The 18,643-nt window shown below is 43.3% G+C and overlaps 1 protein-coding gene across 2 annotated transcripts in view; it reads left to right on the forward strand.

Annotated features, from left to right (window-relative positions):
- Window positions 1-11,018, forward strand: part of SEC22A (SEC22 homolog A, vesicle trafficking protein) — a 68,220-nt gene extending 57,202 nt beyond the window's left edge. Inside the window, exons 6-8 of one of the 2 annotated variants that reach the window (XR_010726859.1) lie at window positions 1,860-1,925; window positions 7,775-8,577; window positions 10,986-11,018. Coding sequence is in view for 1 of the 2 variants with exons in the window: in XM_066241362.1 (XP_066097459.1) it covers window positions 1,860-1,925; window positions 7,775-7,975 (267 nt within the window). In the remaining variant the exon portion in view is untranslated. Of the gene's footprint in view, window positions 1-1,859; window positions 1,926-7,774 lie in introns of both variants that reach the window. The other variant, XM_066241362.1, reaches the window with a different exon arrangement.
- Window positions 11,019-18,643: the final 7,625 nt, after the last annotated feature.

Here is an 18,643-nt window from a genome sequence, read left to right on the forward strand (position 1 = left end):
ATGGTGTATCCCCCATAATGAAAGGTTATATAATCATAACAAATCATGTAGTTGAGGAAGATCTTGAGAAAGTGTTTATATTGTTATGATACAATGTATACAGTCCTAAAAGGCATTATATAAAGTATGATTCCAATTTTTAAAAATGTGCACCTTTTTATACAGAAAATATTGGAAGAAAATATATAAACTGGTTAGTAATTATCTCAGATTTGCAATATTATGGACTATATTAATTTTTTTTGTAACAATCTATTTTCCAAATTCTCTACAATGAACAAATTTTTATAATCAGAAAAAAATAATTTTAAAAGTAAAGGATAATCAAGCAGAACTTTCAGGGTGGGGCAAAAGTAGGTTTATATTTGTTCATATGGAAAATAATATAATAATTAATGAAGAATAATACAAGAATAAACTGTGTTTCGTGTACTCACAACTGTAAACCTACTTTTGCCCCACCCTGTATTTAAAGTCTTAGAATTACTGAAGTGGAAGGGTTTTATGTTTACCTTCTCAGCCTCTGGGGTAGAACTGTCCCTAAGCATCCCAGATGGATTACAGTTCCTATTTTAAGAGCACCTCTCTAGGATAAACCACTCTCCCTCTGCCTTGCAGTCATTTTTGTTGCCCAATGGCAAGTGAAAGGACTTTTCTCTTTATATTATTATTTTATGAAGAGATGGTCATGGGGGATACTCTCGTGTCTTGTGGAAATTTTCATTGAATTAAAGGTATTTTTTCTAAAATAAGGCACATATTTATGCTCCTGCCTAGGCTTTGAGTTCCACTTCATGAAAACATTGAAAGAAGTAATAAATACATATATTTAAGAGGAATCAAAAAGGATTAGAAAAGCATGAACTGTTACATGTTTCTACTAGTTTTCTTTTAAAAATAATCTATGTGCCCTGGCCGGTTGGCTCAGTAATAGAGCATCAGTCCAGCATGTAGATGTCCTGGGTTCGATTTCCAACTAGGGCACACAGGAGAAGTGCCCATCTGCTTCTCCACCCCTCCCCCTCTCCTTCCTCTCTGTCCCTCCTGCAGCCAAGGCTCCATTGGAGCAAAGTTGGCCCAGGTGCTGAGGATGGCTCTGTGGCCTCTGCCTCAGGCGCTAGAATGGCTCCTACTGCAGTGGAGCATCACCCCTGGTGGGCATGCTGTGTGGATCCTGGGCAGGTGGATCCCATTTGGGCAGATCCTGGTCAGGAGCATGTGGGAGTCTGTCTGCCCCCCCCCCCCACTGCTCCTCACTTTGAAAAAATACAAAAAAATAAAAATAATAAAAATAATCTATGCATGATGTACCTCTGTTTTTCCTCTGGGTGGCTGTTTTTCTAGCACAGAATTTATGACTTTTCTCATTGGGATTTAGCACACTCTAGTGGGCAGTAGCTTTTCATGTTTTGTTTTTTGTTTGTTTAAATCATTTCCAATTACTGTGTTGGACAATTCAGTGAGGTGCTTACTATAAAATAAAATTTGACAATATTTATTTGAATTAAGTAATGACCCTCGTGAGCAAGACTAACTTTCTAGGCCGCTGGGCTTTTCAGTAGAGAAGAGAGCCTTTTGTGTGGGAACTTTTCCCGTTGGTTTTCATGTTTGCTGAAGCAGAATGAAACTGACAGGCAGGCCAGAACAGGGAGGAACGCTGGTGGGTCTCTGCCTCGCACTCCTGGGATCTTAGGATGTATTTGCTGTTTCCCTTGTAGAACTCTTGAGAATTTTTATATACCACTTTGTGAAAATTTTGACCATTTGTGCATAAAACGTTTTCATATCCTATCTCAATGGGTTGTTTTTGAAAATGGGCTTTCATAAGAAAAAAATAATTTTTTATTTTGTTTATACAGAGTGATGGTGAGGATTTTAATTACATCATTGCATTTTTCCTTGGAACAGCAGCCTGCCTTTACCAGGTAAGTAGTTCTCTCCTGTTTTTAAGAAACACTTTCCCATATCAATTTTAATAATTGATCATAATTAAATAAATAAAAATAGTATCTGAGTTTTTGCCTCCCTTTTAATTTGAGCCTCTGTTAGCTTTGTGACCTACCTGTTCATGAGTAGACATAGATCCCAGTGAACTTAATGTTAACCCTGTCCTGTGCTGGGCTTTAGTGGCCCGTGTCATTTGCCCATGGAGGTAAATATTAATTCCAGATATTGTGGTGACTGATTGATTATTCAGCTTCCAGACTTTGCTTATATTCCAGCTGGAGGGTTTTGTATTATTGGGAAAGTCTCTGAGAGTAGGGAACAGCAAAAGCAAGATTTTAGAATAATTAATTTAGCAGTAACAAATAGGATGGATTGTCAGAGTGGAAAGATCGGAAGCAAGGAAATGAGTTGGGAGGTGATTCCATTACTCAGGCAGAAGGTAATGCAGGATGATGGCAGTTGGGGGGGTACAGTGGGGGCCGAGCACTGAGAAGGAAGACTGCTAGGACTTGACGGAATAGATATGAGACTTAAGGAGGGAGGAGGTTTTGTATCTGGTGATAGGGAGATGGGTTTTTGTATTTCCAAACAGAGAGGAGGCACAGGTTAGTAGGGAGGGATGAGATAACCACGCCAGTTACCCACACTCAAGAATCTTTGCTAAAACATGTTAGAGCAAGCAAGGCCTTTTCATCAAACTTTGTAAGTAACATGTTTCTCTGGTGTGCATAGAAAGCAGATTAGGAAGATTCAGAACTGCAAATACAAGGAATCTCTAGTGAAATATTTTGGATATGTGCATTTGACTTTTATGTAAAGATATGTTAAAATTTTTAGTTTCAGTGAGCCCTATATATTTTTTTTTCCTGAAGTTGAAAACGGGGAGGCAGTTAGACAGACTCCCGCATGCGCCTGACAGGGATCCACCCGGCATGCCCACCAGGGGGCGATGCTCCGCCCATTGGGGGCGTTGCTCTGTTGCAACCAGAGCCATTCTAGCGCCTGAGGCAGAGGCCATAGAGCCATCCTCAGTGCCCGGGCCAACTTTGTGCCAGTGGAGCTTTGGCTGTGGGAGGGGAAGAGAGAGACAGAGAGGAAGGAGAGGGGGAGGGATGGAGAAGCAGATGGGCACTTCTCCTGTGTGCCCTGGCCAGGAATAGAACCCGGGACTCCTGCACGCCAGGCCGATGCTCTACCACTGAGCTAACTGGCCAGGGCCAACCCCTATTTTTTATAATTCCTTAATTTTTCTTAATCATTTATATTATCTTGAGAACTTGTTTTTTTTTTATTAAATTTGACATATTATAATGAATGACATTTCATGCAGGAAATATGAAATCTTTATTAATATTACACTACTTTATTTTTATGAAGTATTCTTGTGTTTGTTTTTTTTTAAGCGAGAGAAAGAGAGGGACAGACGGGGACAGACAGCTAAGAAGGGAGAGAGATAAGAAGTATCAACTCATTGTGGCATTTTAGTTGCTCATTGATTGCTTTCTTGTATGTTTCTTGACTGGGGGTTTCCGGCTGAGCTAATAACCCCTTACTCAAGCCAGCAACCTTTGGGCTCAAGTCAACAACCTTAGACTTCAAGCCAGTGACCTTTGGGCTCAAGCCAGCCACCATGGGGTCATGTCTATGATCCCACACTCAAGCCAGTGACCCCATGCTCAAGCCAGATAAGCCCACACTCAAGCTGGAGACCTTGGGGTTTCAAAACTGGGTCCTTAGCATCCCAGGCCAATGCTCTATTTACTGTACCACTGCCTGGTCAGGCTGTTGTGTCAATTTTCTAAAACTTTAATCTTCACAGTCCTGTCACGTAGGGAATATTACCTCATTTTTTGAAAATGAGAAATCTGGCCCTGGCTGGTTGGCTCAGCAGTAGAGCGTCATCCTTGGTTGATTCCTGGTCAGGGCACACAGGAGAAGCAACCACCTACTTCTCCACCCCTCTCTCTCTCTTCCCCTCCCGCAGCCAAGGCTCCATTGGAGCAAAGATGGCCCGGGCGCTGGGGATGGCTCCTTGGCCTCTGCCCCAGGCACTAGAGTGGCTCTGGTCACGGCAGAGCGACGCCCCAGAGGGGCAGAGCATCGCCCCCTGGTGGGCAGAGTGTCGCCCCTGGTGGGCGTGCCGGGTGGATCCTGGTCGGGCGCATGCGGGAGTCTATCTCTCCCCGTTTCTAGCTTCAGAAAAATACAAAAAAAAAGAAAATGAGAAATCTAAGGCAGTTTCTGTATTATCCAGCGATATACAGCCAGTAAGTGGTGGAGTCAGGACTTAATTCTGAGTCTTCTGATTTTAAATACAGTACTGTATTCATTCCACTTGCATTGTACATAGTTATCACAGTTTCCTGGTGTTGTCATTTTACAAATGAAGCACAAAAACCGTATGTACCTCCTTTAAGTCCCTTTGCCCTCCTTTATAATGGTCTTAAATATTTCCTCTGCATATATTTATATAGAATCACACCAGACAGTGTTACAATTTTTACTTCAACCATCAAACATAATTTAGAAAACTCAAGAGGAGGAGAACCTGTTGCATTGGCTTTTTTTTTTTGCTTTCCCAGTATTCTCAGGTTTCTTCTTTTACTGTTTCCTTCTGTTTAGAGAACTTCCTTTGCCATTCTTTTAGGTTACATCTGTAGGCAACAAATTCAGTCTTTTTTCACCCCAAAAATGTCTTTATTTCTCCGAATTAGTCACCATATACTAATTATAAAGAGAAAATAATAACTTTTCAATAGAGAAACCTGTCAGACATCACCTTAACAAAAGGCCAGAGTTAACATCACCAATAGTAAGAAACATTGCATATCACCATGGTGGTATTCTTGCCAAAATTGCATATCACTTCCATCTTGAAAAAATATCAGACAGACTGAAATTAAGGGGCATTCTACAACACAACTGATCAAAACTGTTTAAGAGTATCAAGGTCATGAAAAGCAAAGACTTAAGGAGTTCTTTGAGGAGACATGACAACTAAATGCACTGTGGAATCCTGGATTGGATTCTAGACCAGAAAAAGGGCTTTAGTGGGACAACTGACAAAATTTGAATAAAGTCTATAGATTAGTTAATAGTATTATTGTATATCAATATTCATATCCTAGTTTGATGATTATACTCTAGTTATATAAGCAACATTAGGGAGGGCAGAGTGAAAGGTATATAAGAACTACTATTTTTTTTTTTTTTTTTTTTTTTTACTTACCCAACTGTTTTTTTTTTGTTTTTTTTTTTCCCTTTTTTTTTTTTTTTTAAATTTTTTTTTTATTTTATAATTTTATTTTTTTAATGGGGTGACATCAATAAATCAGGATACATATATTCAAAGATAACAAGTCCAGGTTATCTTGTCGTTCAATTATGTTGCATACCCACCACCCAAAGTCAGATTGTCCTCTGTCACCTTCTATCTTGTTTTCTTTGTGCCCCTCCCACCCCCTATCCCTCTCCCATTCCCCCCTCCCCCCCGTAACCACCACACTCTTATCAATGTCTCTTAGTTTCACTATTATGTCCCACCTACGTATGGAATAATACAGTTCCTGTTTTTTTCTGATTTACTTATTTCGCTTCGTATCATGTTATCAAGATCCCACCATTTTGCTGTAAATGTTCCGAAGTCATCATTTCTTATGGCTGAGTAGTATTCCATAGTGTATATGTGCCACATCTTCTTTATCCAGTCATCTATTGATGGGCTTTTTGGTTGTTTCCATGTCCTGGCCACTGTGAACAATGCTGCAATAAACATGGGGCTGCATGTGTCTTTACGTATCAATAGAACTACTATTTTTGTAACTCTCTAAGTCTAAAATTATTTCAAAAGAAAATTTATTTTTTTGAACTCCTTTTATACAATGCAAATCACTTAGGTAAATAAGTACTTCCAATTTATTTTACTTGAATAGCAATCTTCTTTTTAAGTAAGGAGTCCTGATTTCTATAGCAACTAGACACATTGAACACAATTGAACACTTCCACATCCTTTCTGCATTGTCACAAACAGCCTAATAGCCTTCCTGTACTGAAGCCTGGGTACAATCTCATGCAGAGACCCCTGCTTCTTTCTTAGGACTTTGTGATCACATGTAATCCATATATTTACCAGATTATGAATTTGAGATACCTTCTATTTTTTAAAAAAAAGAATTTATTGATTGATTTTAGTTAGAGAGGAAGGGAAAGAGAGAGACAGAACATTGATCTGTCCCTGTATGTGCTCTGATGGAGGAACGAACCAGCAACCGGTGTGCTTTGGATGATGCTCCAACCAGTTGAGCTGTCGGCTGGGGCCTGTTATCTTCTAGAAAACAGTTTATTCATTCAACAAATTTTTAATGAGCACATATGTGCAAGGCACTGTTCTGGGCCCTAGAGATAAAAGAGTGAACAAGACAGTGGAAATCTCTCCTTTTATGAAGCTTAGATTCTATTGGAAGAATACAGATGACAAAATAAGCATATTTTAAAGGATGTTTATAGTATGGAGGAAAAAGCAAAGCAGGAGAAGATGAATGCCAGGATTTGGGGTAGGGAGGGGGAGTACTTCTAAAATGGTGCTCGTTGCATTCTCTGTTCCCTTTTTTTTTATTTTATTTTTTATATTTTTCAAGACATAAGTTTTGATACTATATATAAAATGATTATAATCTTTCTTTTAGAATGTAAGCTCCATTGTAAGCAAGGACTTTGCCTGTTTACTTAAAGCTAAAGAACAGTGCCTGACTTATAGCAGGCCCTCAGGAAATACCCTTTGAATAATTTCTCCCTCAAGTGATTGCTCCTGTCTTCCTAGCTTAATGCCTTGCACTGAATGGGGGATCAGTAAATATTTGTTGATTTCAGTAATATTCAGGTTCAGTTATATAAGTCTATTTTGCTAAATGGCTTATTTAAGCTTTTTGTACTTTTCTGGGGTGAAAATGAAAAATGGATCCCCCGACTGTCCTGAGAATACTTCTTAGTTGCCTCTCACCTTGAGGAGTTTGTCCAACCTTGAGGAATTTGTTTGCGAGGAAATAACTTAATTATTTCTCCATTTAAAATATGATACAGCCCTGGCCTGACCAGGCGGTGGCACAGTGTATAGAGCATCAGCCTGGGATGCTGAGGACCCAGGTTCAAAACCCCGAGGTTGCTGACTTGAGCGCTGGCTCACCAGCTTGAGCGCTAGGTTTCCAGCTTGAGCGTGGGATCATAGACATGACCTCATGGTTGCTGTCTTGAGCCCAAGGTCACTGGCTTGAGAAAGGGGTCACTGGCTCAGCTGGAATCCCCCAGTCAAAGCACATATGAGAAGCAATCAGTGAACAACTAAGGTGCCGCAACTATGAGTTAATGCTTTTCATTTTCTCCCTTCCTGTCTGTCTGTCTGTCTGTCTGTCTGTCTCTCTCTCTCTCTCTTGCTAAATATATATATGATACAGCCCTGGCCAATAGCTCAGTTGGTTAGAGCGTGGTCTGGAAGTGCAGAGGGTACCAGTTCAGTCCCCAATCAGGGCACATACAGAAATAGATGTTCCTGTCTCTCCTGCTCTCTCCCTTCCTCTCTCTAAAATCAATAAAATAAAGTTTTTTAAAAAAATAAATAAAATATGATACGAAATGCTTTTATTTTTAAATGAAAAAATCTTTTTTCCTTTCATAGCCGAATGCCTTGATATTATATTATTTTATCTATAGATGAAAAATCCCCTTGTTCCACTCTCATATTTTACTCTGTGGCCTATTACAGTTTTATAGTCGCAGCTTCTGTTTGTTTTCTTGTAACCCTAATCATCTTTCATTTTATATTTTGAACAGTGTTATTTACTTGTCTACTACACTGGCTGGCGGAATGTCAAATCTTTTTTGACTTTTGGATTAATCTGTCTATGCAACATGTATCTCTATGAACTTCGCAACCTCTGGCAGCTTTTCTTTCATGTGACTGTGGGAGCGTTTGTTACCCTGCAGATCTGGCTACGGCAAGCCCAGGGGAAGGCTCCTGATTATGATGTCTGACCCCATCCTTCAGACATCTTGCCTTGGCTGTGGGGGGAAAAGGAGGAGAGCACATCTTAACTGCCACTGTGATGAAGAAACTGTTCACCACAAATGGGAAACTCGGCTTTCTTTCTCTCCAGCCGTTGTTGTTTTTTTTAAGTCGGCATGGCATGCCCGTGAGCATGCAATACCTGCTAGGCAGACTCCTCTCAGAAGAATGATGGGTGTGGGATTATTATTCAGAAGAGGAAGAGGAGAACCCTCTGCAGAACCGGAACAGATGCCATGGGAACACTTGGCCAGCAGTCCCGAACCCTTGCTGGAGAGTTCAATCAGAGTTTATATTGAGCTTTTGAGGACCAGGCTGGAGCTCTACAGCCTGGGTTTGCCTTTGTGAGGCATTAGTGTAGACCAAATAAAAAGATGCCGCAGTAAATTGGAAAGTTTATGTTTCAAACAAATGACTTGCTAAGTGTAAGATTATTTGCACATTGATGGTACTATGAGTTTATGAAGCCCAGGATGGTATGGAATTGGTTCTTTTTCTTTTATACTTTTGTATAAATTTTAACTATGGGAATGACTCTGGGAAAGTGAGACTCACCTCTGGAACATCACAGGTATTGAAAATGAAGTAACATGTTTACTTCCTAGACTACATTAGTATTTTTTTGAAATCACTTTTTAAAAACATGATTTTTTAAGACTATAGCCATTGTTTCCCAAACTTCAATCACTTGAGTATGATACTATTATTTACTTAATACTTATTTATTGTTTTAAAAGAATTTAAAAAGATACCTATTGCTACTCCAAGTGGAAAACCATGGTCAGTTTCCTATAAATAAAAGGTACCTACAAAATAAAATTCGGACAAAAAATATTAACTAAACTCTAGCTAGACGCTAACGTCTAAGGCTCTGCATCCGAGAGGCCTGCTTGCCCTTTGTGGCGGTGAGAATGATGTTCCCCAGCACTCAATGGGGCTGTCTCTGTGGAGCTATCAGGAGGTTAAAAGAAATTATAAAGAGAATGACATTCTCACTGTGACTCAGTGTTACTTAGTGTTGTGTACCACCTAAAATTATTATTTTTTTTTGTAATTTTTCTGAATTGAGAAGCAAGGAGGCAGAGAGACAGACTCCTGCATGCACTCGACCAGGATCCACCTGGCACACCCACCAGGGGGTGATGCTTGGCCCATCTGGGCCTTTGCTCCGATGCGACTGAAGCCATTCTAGCACCTGAGGCAGAGGCCATGGAGCCATCCTCAGTGCCCGGGCCAACTTTGCTCCAGTGGAGCCTCGGCTGCGGGAGGGGAAGAGAGAGACAGAGAGGAAGGAGAGGGGGAGGGGTGGAGAAGCAGATGGGCGCTTCTCCTGTGTGCCCTGGTCAGGAATCGAACCCGGGACTTCTACGCACCAGGCTGACACTCTACCACTGAGCCAGCTGGTGCTAAAATTATTTATCTGCGTGCCCCATGGTCAGGGTCCTGCACTGTGGGAACACTGAACTGGACTGAGATCTGAAGGTGGCTCTTTTCCCAACAACTTATTATTTTATGACTGGAGGAGTTAAATGCCTATTATCTCAGAGAACTTGCTTTTTGATAACACTGTAAAATTTACTAAAGGAGTTATGAATTAATACAGTAAGCAGTTTGTTTTCCATTAGCAAAAGCTACAATTTATCTGTTTGGAAGTTATCCTCATGAGTGATTTTCTTTTGTTTTTTAAAGAAAAGATTTCAAACAAGGAATTTATAAGGTACTAAAATTTGATATCTAGAAGAACAGAGGACCAACTACATTAATTCATGTTATTGGCATATTTATTCAGTAGAAGAAATAGTTCAGAGGGGTAGTTGACTGGCTTGTTGGCTGAATTATGACAGGTGTGTAGGTAAGTCTGCACCTGCTGAACTAGAATCGTTGTGCTTCACTCCCTTTAGGAGAATGAGGCAAGGGAAGACAATAAGCTGATGATGTCAGGGATGAATTTAAAACAAGAAACTCCAATTCACTCCAATTTTCTGCCTCTAACAAAACTTCACAGAAACTATATATATATTCTGAGAGATAGCCCAAGGTACTACATGATCCTCAATCATTAAAATAAAATTGATTTGTGTTTTGCATTTTATACTGACAGCCAGGAAAGTGAAGTGGTTTAATTTAGAAAGGTTTATCTAAACTAAAGGTTAAAACAAGGATAGTTTTAAATAGCCAGAAAGTTGGAACATTCAAGTTAATTGTTGACTTTGTTACGTATATTTTATATAGCTGGTTTGGTTCAGATGGTCCTCCTTATCGTTGAATTATTGAGTTATAGTGTTTGCTGTTTGGATTCATTTAGCAAGGACACTTGAAAACTCACCAGCTATCTTTAAAGGCTAAATTTACTTTTTTGTTTTGTTTTTCACCAGCTATTTTGGTTAAGGGGATGTTTACATCTTAATGTAAAAAATGAAAACAGGTATAAATAATGTTTTATGTATAGAAATGCTTTCTTTCTTTATTTGGTTCCTGCATCTCCGCGTGTGTATGTATCTTCCCTGCCTCTATCATGTTGTTCCCAAAGAAATTGAATTTGGAAAGAAGCTTTTGCCGCAGGTGAAAAAGAAGTCCTTAGGCTCTTAAGAAAGAATCGCTTAGGCCTCTAAAGTGTATGATAGCTTGCATTCATACTGCACTTTTACTTCTAAGAGAAAGTCTGCCTTTACCTAATCATAATAAGTTTTGTGCCAGAGGAAGTAGTAATTGCCCTCCTGTTGTGGAGGAAACTAAGGTAATGAGTTGTTAATGATTTACCTAGGGTCACAGAGCCACACACACACAACTTCTCATCTCAATCTTGGGCTCTAATGGAAACTAATGACAATAACTAAAAATATATCCAGGGAATATGTGTGTTCTTGGTAAAATCAAGGGATTTGGGACTTCTTAATGAGCACAGAACTGCTATTGTCAAATCTAAGTATATAGCAAGATAATTCTGAAATAACTTTTTTTTTTTGTATTTTTCTGAAGTGAGAAGCGTGAAGGCAGACAGACTCCCGCATGCACCCAACCAGGATCCACCAGCATGCCCATCAGGGGACGATACTCTGCCCATTTGAGGCATTGCTCCAGTGCAACCAAAGCCATTCTAGCACCTGAGGCGGAGGCCATGGAGCCACCCTCAGCACCTGGGCCAACTTTGTTCCAATGGAGCCTCGGCTGCCGGAGGGGAAGAGAAAGATAGAGAGAAAGGAGAGGGGGAAGGGTGGAGAAGCAGATGGGCGCTTCTCCTGTGTGCCCTGGCCAGGAATTGAACCCGGGACTCCCACATGCCAGGCCGATGCTCTACCACTAAACCAACAGGCCAGAGCCTGAAATAACACTTTTTAATGAAGGCGTACTCAAAGAACAAAGAGCCTTTTATATCCTAAAAGTTACATTTATACCTGGCATTTTTTCTAAAAGAATTTGAAGCAGCATACCAAGAAAAGACATATAAAATAATAGTAATAAAATAGAAACAGGAGAAAATCGAGATCTTTGAAAATGGAAGGACATTGCTGCTATCAGGTATAAACTTGGATTCATGGACTTCCCAGAAGTTCGACTAGAAGGGACAGGTTTCCATTCCTCTAACTGTAAGTCAGAGCACACCAGTTCCTCAGGGGAGACCTCTTCCTGAGGAATTCTGGTGGAAGCGTGCGCACTTGGGGGTCCTATGCAATGCAAGAATGAACAGAAGCGCAATTGCCGTATGTACAGATGAGTTGTTTGTACCTTGTCCTCGACTTGACCCAGCTTTCAGAGGCTTTCATTTCAGGGCTGTGTGTGTGGCTAATAAGAGGATTTTGTTCTCATAAGTAAGAATTCCTATCCTAAGGTGAGAGACCAAGTATCATGTTAAAGCTTGAAAATCCATTCGAGACAAATGCCTGGAGACATGGAGAAACTTGACCCGGTTTTGTAATTTTATAACTTCTATAAAGTGAATGTGCTATCCTTGGGTTGTCTTTTTCACAGTGGAATTTTCAGTCTGGAGAAATGCTTGGCTCCATTTCTGTTAGGCCATGTCTGGAACCTCAGAGCCCACGTGGTCAAGGTTCCACACACCAGATTTATCCTCTGCATCTTAACCTTTCTGTCACGGAAGTGCTTCCCTCTGGGGCTAGCAGCCCACCACAAAGGCAGTTGCTTGGCCTTTATTCCAAAACTTTACTAAATAATCTGAGGACTCATGCTGAACTGTTGGATCTCCGAGAGAGAGAGAGAGAGAATGTTTACCTACTTGTTATTTTAACAGACTGTTCACTTTAAGAGCTACAGTATCACGGCGTATGTGGTAAAAGTACAGATAATTTATTTCTACGCCAGCCACCTGTCAGACCAGATTGAACAGTTAGCCTTAGTGTTCTTTGTCAAGCCTTTTTTTAAAAAATATTTCTGCTCTATTATTTATTCTTTCTACCTAAAAATGCTGTGTAAAATCAAACCTGATTTTTGGTTTAAACTGGCTTTAGTAATAATCTTAGCTAAAAGTTAGTAAAAGAAAACCTGCCAACTCCCAGAGTTATAAATGAGTTTGTGTATAAAGGCTGTGTCAGTTGAGAATTTAAGTCTTCTGGTATTACTGATTAGGGTTAGATTTGATCATCTAGTATTATTAATTAGGGTTAAGGTCTGATAATCTTCAGTGTTCAGGGAGTGATATTGAATACTGGCATATTACAGCCTCCTGTTTGAGCTTTTCAAAAAGAAGCAGTAAGGCCTGACCAGGCGGTGGCGCAGTGGATAGAGCGTCGGACTGGGATGCGGAGGACCCGGTTTGAAACCCCAAGATTGCCAGCTTGAGCACGGGCTCATCTGGTTTGAGCACAGCTCACCAGCTTGAGCCCAAGGTCACTGGCTTGAGCAAGGGGTCACTCGCTCTGCTGAAGCCCCCAGGTCAAGGCACATATGAGAAAGCAATCAATGAACAACTAAGGTGCTGCAACGAATAATTGCTTCTCATTTTTCTCCCTCCCTATCCCTCCCTCTCTCTCTCTCTCTCTCTCTCTCACACACACACACACACACACACACACACACACACACACACACACACAGCAGTGTGTGTGGCTGCCACTGTCATAACAGCTCTTCCTTGAGCGGCCAGACTTTCTGGGTTAGTCATGTAGCAGATGAAATCATGGCGTTGAGGCACTGCATGGTGGGAGCCATGTAGTCGTGTACTCGATGCTTGTTAGCAGTGAGTGTGCTGATATGTGTGCATGCACTTCCTTCTACATGGGCAGTGCCCGTGAGTCAGAGTCTCAGCACAATTGGGGGCGGTAGGAAACTCAAGGAGAGAACAGGCCTGGTTCGCAAGTGTTCCTGAAAGCAATACCCTTGCCTTACAAATTGTTCCTGACGTTTCCTTGGCAACAAACATTATTTTCAGCCCAACCTAATCCACAGCTCACATTTGCCCTTTTCTCCTGCATCCCAGAACACAGCAATGCAAGTGTCATCAACAGAAAGCACACTGAGGCTCCCGCTGACAGAAACCAAACTCATGCACCCCATTTCCCATGTGCTCCTGACAGCCCCGCCCACCTCCGCCTTGGCGCGTGTCTCGTCCTGTGCCCATGCTTTTCTTTGAGGCAGTCATCAGGACCTTGCCTACAGGTGAACAGTACTTTGTCTTTTCACTTTAAATTCCCCCCAGTGCCTAGGAATTAATAAGAATGCTTGTTAGCACCTTTTGTGGGCCAGTGCTGAATCCTCTACATAATGGCAGCTGGGGCAGGAAGGGGTAGGGGGAACTCTCAGGCTCACTTGGGATTCAGGTTTTAAATGATTCAAAAGTTGGTGCTGCCCTGGCCAGTTGGCACAGTAGATAAGAGTGTTGGCCCAGCATGTGGATGTCCCAGGTTCGATCCCCAGTCAGGGCACATATGAGAAGCAACAATCTGCTTCTCTTCCCCTCCCTCTCTCCTTTCTCTCTCTCCCCTTCTTGTAGCCAGTGGCTTAGTTGATTCAAGTGTCGGCCCCAGGTGCTAAGGATAGCTCAGTTGGTTTTAGCATCAGCCCCAGACCTGGGTTGCTGGGTAGATCCTGGGTGGGGCACATACGGGTGTCTCTCTATCTCCCCTCCTGTCACTTAAAAAAAGTTGGTGCTAATTTTGCTATGTCACAGAGACTTTCAGAGAGAAGACACTGCGTGTGTGTGTGTGTGTGTGTGTGTGTAGCACACACACGCACGCACACTTGCTAATAGCCAAAGCTGGCATGAAGGGGCACTGGCACTGTGCGTGCCAAACCCACCATCCTCACAGAAAGCGACTGTGGAGGCTCTCTACTTTGTAGACAGCACCCAAAGCCTAAAGAAGTTAGGCAATTTGACCACAGTCATAATCTAGCCTATGTGGTGGCACCAGGATTTCAATCCAGATCAGTCTTACTCAGAACTCATGCTCTTTTTTTTTTTTAATTTCTTTTTTCTGAAGCTGGAAACGGGGAGAGACAGTCAGACAGACTCCGGCATGCGCCCCGACTGGGATCCACCCGGCACGCCCACCAGGGGCGACGCTCTGCCCTCCAGGGGGCGATGCTCTGCCCCTCCGGGGCGTCGCTCTGTTGCGACCAGAGCCACTCTAGTGCCTGTTGCAGAGGCCAAGGAGCCATCCCCAGCGCCCGGGCCATCTTTGCTCCAATGGAGCCTTGGCTGCGGGAGGGGAAGAGAGAGACAGAGAGGAAGGAGAGGGGGAGGGATGGAGAAGATGGGCGCTTCTCCTGTGTGCCCTGGCCGGTAATTGAACCTGGGACCTCCGCACGCCAGGCCGAGGCTCTACCACTTAGCCAACTGGCCAGGGCCAGAACTCATGCTCTTAACCACATGTAATATTAAAGCCAGGCAACATGGAAATATGTAGAAACATTTAAGAAATATGTGTAATATAATTTTTTAATGAACGAGATCAGGTCAGCAGTGCTAACTCCTGCTGTGTAGTGTCCTAGGCTGAATAGCATAGTTTCCTAAAATTCCTGCATCTGTGATAGTGACAGGACAGATGGCTGCAATTAACATTCAGGTGAACCTTAGTGTGTCTTAGCTTTTAGCGCAAGGACATATACAGTTTAGTCTTTGTAGTAAAACTAGCTCATGAATTCACGATTCTTGACAAAGAATGTTAGTTTCTCCAGTGTTTCACGTGTTACAAACATTTGCTTTTTCTAGCTGAAATGTAGAATAGATTGGTTCTTTGCTATGAAATAATTTCATGGAAATTCTGCTTTAAGTGGTCCATATATCTGAAAACATTAAACAAACAAACAAAAAACCCCAGAAGGTAACTATTTGCATTATCAAATAGTGACTATGAGTTTGGAACCAGACTCCCTGACTATCCCTTCTGCTAATATTGTGACATCAGTAAGCCACGTAACCTCTCTGCCTCAGCTTTCTCGTCTATAAAGTGGGGAGAATAACCTTGGGCAAAGAGTTGTGAGAATTAAATGATTCAATAAATGTAAAGTGCTTAGAACAGAGTCTGGCACAGTGACTGTTAGGACTGCATTTTCTACCAGGCTGTGGTCTTTCTTGTTGATGTTGCTATTCCTTTCAAGGTATTAAGAGTCATTTAAATTGGAAATGCCCCAAAGTATAATAAATCATTGCACAGAGCTTTTTAGAAGTTGCCGATCTAAGTGAGGAAGGATCATGTTGAAATACCTACCTAGCAGGCAAGTCCCCGGGCGAGCTCTGTGTGCAGACGCCTAGGCAGGGCCCTGGGGACGCTGGGAGAGTGGAGAAGGGAACTGCAGAGTCACGTTGGCCAACGCATGCTGTACATCAGGTGTTTTCTATACAGAAGGTTTTGTGAGCTAAAAGCCACCTGTGGTAAGGAAGCAGGATGAAGTTACCCAGTGTCACACAGCCAAGAGGTGACAGCTGCCCTTCACCCAGTCGCCCGGACACTGGACCGCTGTTGATTGGGGAGGGTGCCTCTGGGAACTTCGCCTTACCCAGTGTGGCCCCCTCGTCCCTTACTTTTAACATTCTAACCTGATCTGTTGGGCAGTCTTGTATGGTGGCCATCCTAGTGCCCACCACTCTGTAAGGGCCCCCATGAGTGTGTGTGTGTGCTGTGCATTATGGGAAGTGGGGTGGGGTCAGAAGGCAGCTAGCAGCCTTCAACTCACCAACTGGAAATATGTGGGTGCTGGGGATGTGAGAGCTCAAGGCACTTTTAAAAAGCACAAATGCAACTTAGCTTTCAAAAGATTCATCTGAAACAAAGTGCACTCCTCCACACCCCCAAAGAGTCCCATGTGAGTCAGGGAAGTGCCACTGTACATAACCAACAAAGTCAAAGCAGAGAAGCAAATTTTGCAAAATTGAAATACAGTCTCAGTTAAAATAACCAGAGATGCCAACAAACTAGAGATTCCAAGCAGGTCTAAATTAAAAATTGGCTGAGGGGGAAAACAAAAAACAGAAAAATGGTGTGATTCCCTCATGGATTACAGTGAGAATTCTTTACATTCATGGGCCTAATAGACCGGCAGCGTGAGAGGACCCTTGGGATAGGTGTGTGCTCATCAAGGGCGGGGGGTTCTGCTCACTAGAACCAGATGGGCAGCTGAGGTGTGGGGCCGGCAAGCCAGTGCGGACAGGATGCCTACTTTACCTCGGACTTAGATGACCCATTTTCCTGCTCATTATAGTCTTTCTCCCCTATCCCGTCTCTGGACCCTCTGCTTATGCTGTGAGCCTGCACCAACCTCCACCTGCCCCTCCCTGCTCCTTGGACCAGGGCTCTTGCTAGGCCAGGACCAGCGGCCACGCTGCTGCCGCGCTCGGCAGACGTGGCTGCTGGCTTGGTATCTGGAGGAGGACAGCCATTTCCGACTGGTGTGGAAGTGACCTACCCACAGACCACCCATGGCACGATGCTTTCACCTCATTTGTTTTTCTGCCTTTGGCTCTAGAATCTTAAATCCTAATTGGATGCTGTACATTTGCGCCATACACGCGGGCTGGCACATGAGGATCAGGTGGGGTTACATGACTGTTTAGAATCAAAGAAGCTGGAGAAGGAGGAGCTCTTGGAGACCAGCCATTCCAAGGCCTCATGTGGCTTTGTTCTTCTGTCTGTCTGGAGTAGCAGTGACCCTGTAGGTGGAAAGAAAGACAGGCAGAGGGACAGCAAATAGCCTATTTTTCCTCCCATGACCAAGAGGAAAGACACCAAAAGTACGTTTTTGAAAATCTGGAACGATAAGAAAAGCTGTAGGGCTCCTGTCATTGGATCTTGTCAGCCTTGAGGAGTGGTGAGCCCTCTAGTTCTGCCAAGGTGGTCAGCACAGGACGGCACACTAGACAGGAGCCTGTGGGCTAGTGCCAACCCGAGTGTCGAGGCCGCCTCTCCTCCAGGGCTGCGCCATCCTCCTGGGCCTGGGGAGGTGAATGAGCAGTGACTGTGAAGTTTATCCAAATGGGGGGGGTAGTCTCTGGTCTGCTGTGCCCTCCCCCCTCCAGGCAACCCCAGCCCGTCCCACCCCTCCCGAGGCCTTAGCTCAGGGGTGCTGCGCAGCCAGCACAGCCGGCCCTTCTGGAGGCGGCCCTGCTGCGTTCATTGTCTTCACTGGGGAGTTGTTTTGGTTTCGACAAATCCAGAAGCTGTGGGTGTTCAGAGTTTGTCCCGCGGTTGCAGCTTCCTGTTCGGGCTGTGAGACTGCACTTGGCACGTTTCTTCTCTCTCTCTCTATTTTAATGTGTGCTTGTCTTTGTTTGTTTTGGGTTTCTTTAAGACTGTATTCATTTTAGAGGAGAAGGAGGAGGGGGGGCGGAGGAGCTGGAAGCATCAACTCCCATATGTGTCTTGACCAGGCAAGCCCAGGGTTTTGAACAGACAACCTCAGGTTCCAGGTCGATGCTTTATCCACTGCGCCACCACAGGTCAGGTTTGCTTGGCATACTTTTGAGCTGTGGACACCCCAATGCCCAGTGTTTTCCTGACCTGCACTGATGGGCTCAGCACCTTTCCCAGGCTCCGGGCAGCTCGTTTCCTGCTGATTTATTTATATGCCACTCAGGTGATGCTTAATTTTAAAAAAAGGTCTGTTAATTGTATCTGCAACTTTGAAAGCCTTGAAGTAACATGGCCACCTGGTGAGGACTGAGCTCTGGCCTCCTCAGTGTGCCAGGCTCGCCGCGCCCTCCCACGAACTTGTTGCTGACTCCCTCCCGCAATCAAGTCATCACCGTGTTGGCGGAAAGTCTGGTCCTGGCTATAGAGAGAGGTCTTTGCTGTCAGTGTGAACACAGCTCAGCCCACACATCAATGGCATCTTTTCCAATTAACAGTCTAGGTATGGATATGCTCATTGGAATGCTAATTAGGTTTGCCTACACTCTAGCTATGGATATACTTTTGGAAAAGAAGCATAGCTGTCTAAGGGAAAAACAAGTATGTCCCCTGGGATTGCTCAGTGGAGAGGGGGACGGAAGGGATAGGGAGGTTCTGAGTTGTCCACCTTTGGGTTAGGGAGGTTCTGAGTTGTACACCTTTGGGTTAGGGAGGTTCTGAGTTGTACACCTTTGGGTTAGGGAGGTTCTGAGTTGTACACCTTTGTTCTGGTGTGCACGCGCGTGCGCTTTTCTGGCACCTGCCTGACGCCTTGTCTCCATTCGCCACAGCAGGGTG

The sequence above is a fragment of the Saccopteryx bilineata genome, chromosome 8 (assembly GCF_036850765.1).
Source record: "Saccopteryx bilineata isolate mSacBil1 chromosome 8, mSacBil1_pri_phased_curated, whole genome shotgun sequence".
Lineage (NCBI taxonomy): Eukaryota > Metazoa > Chordata > Mammalia > Chiroptera > Emballonuridae > Saccopteryx > Saccopteryx bilineata.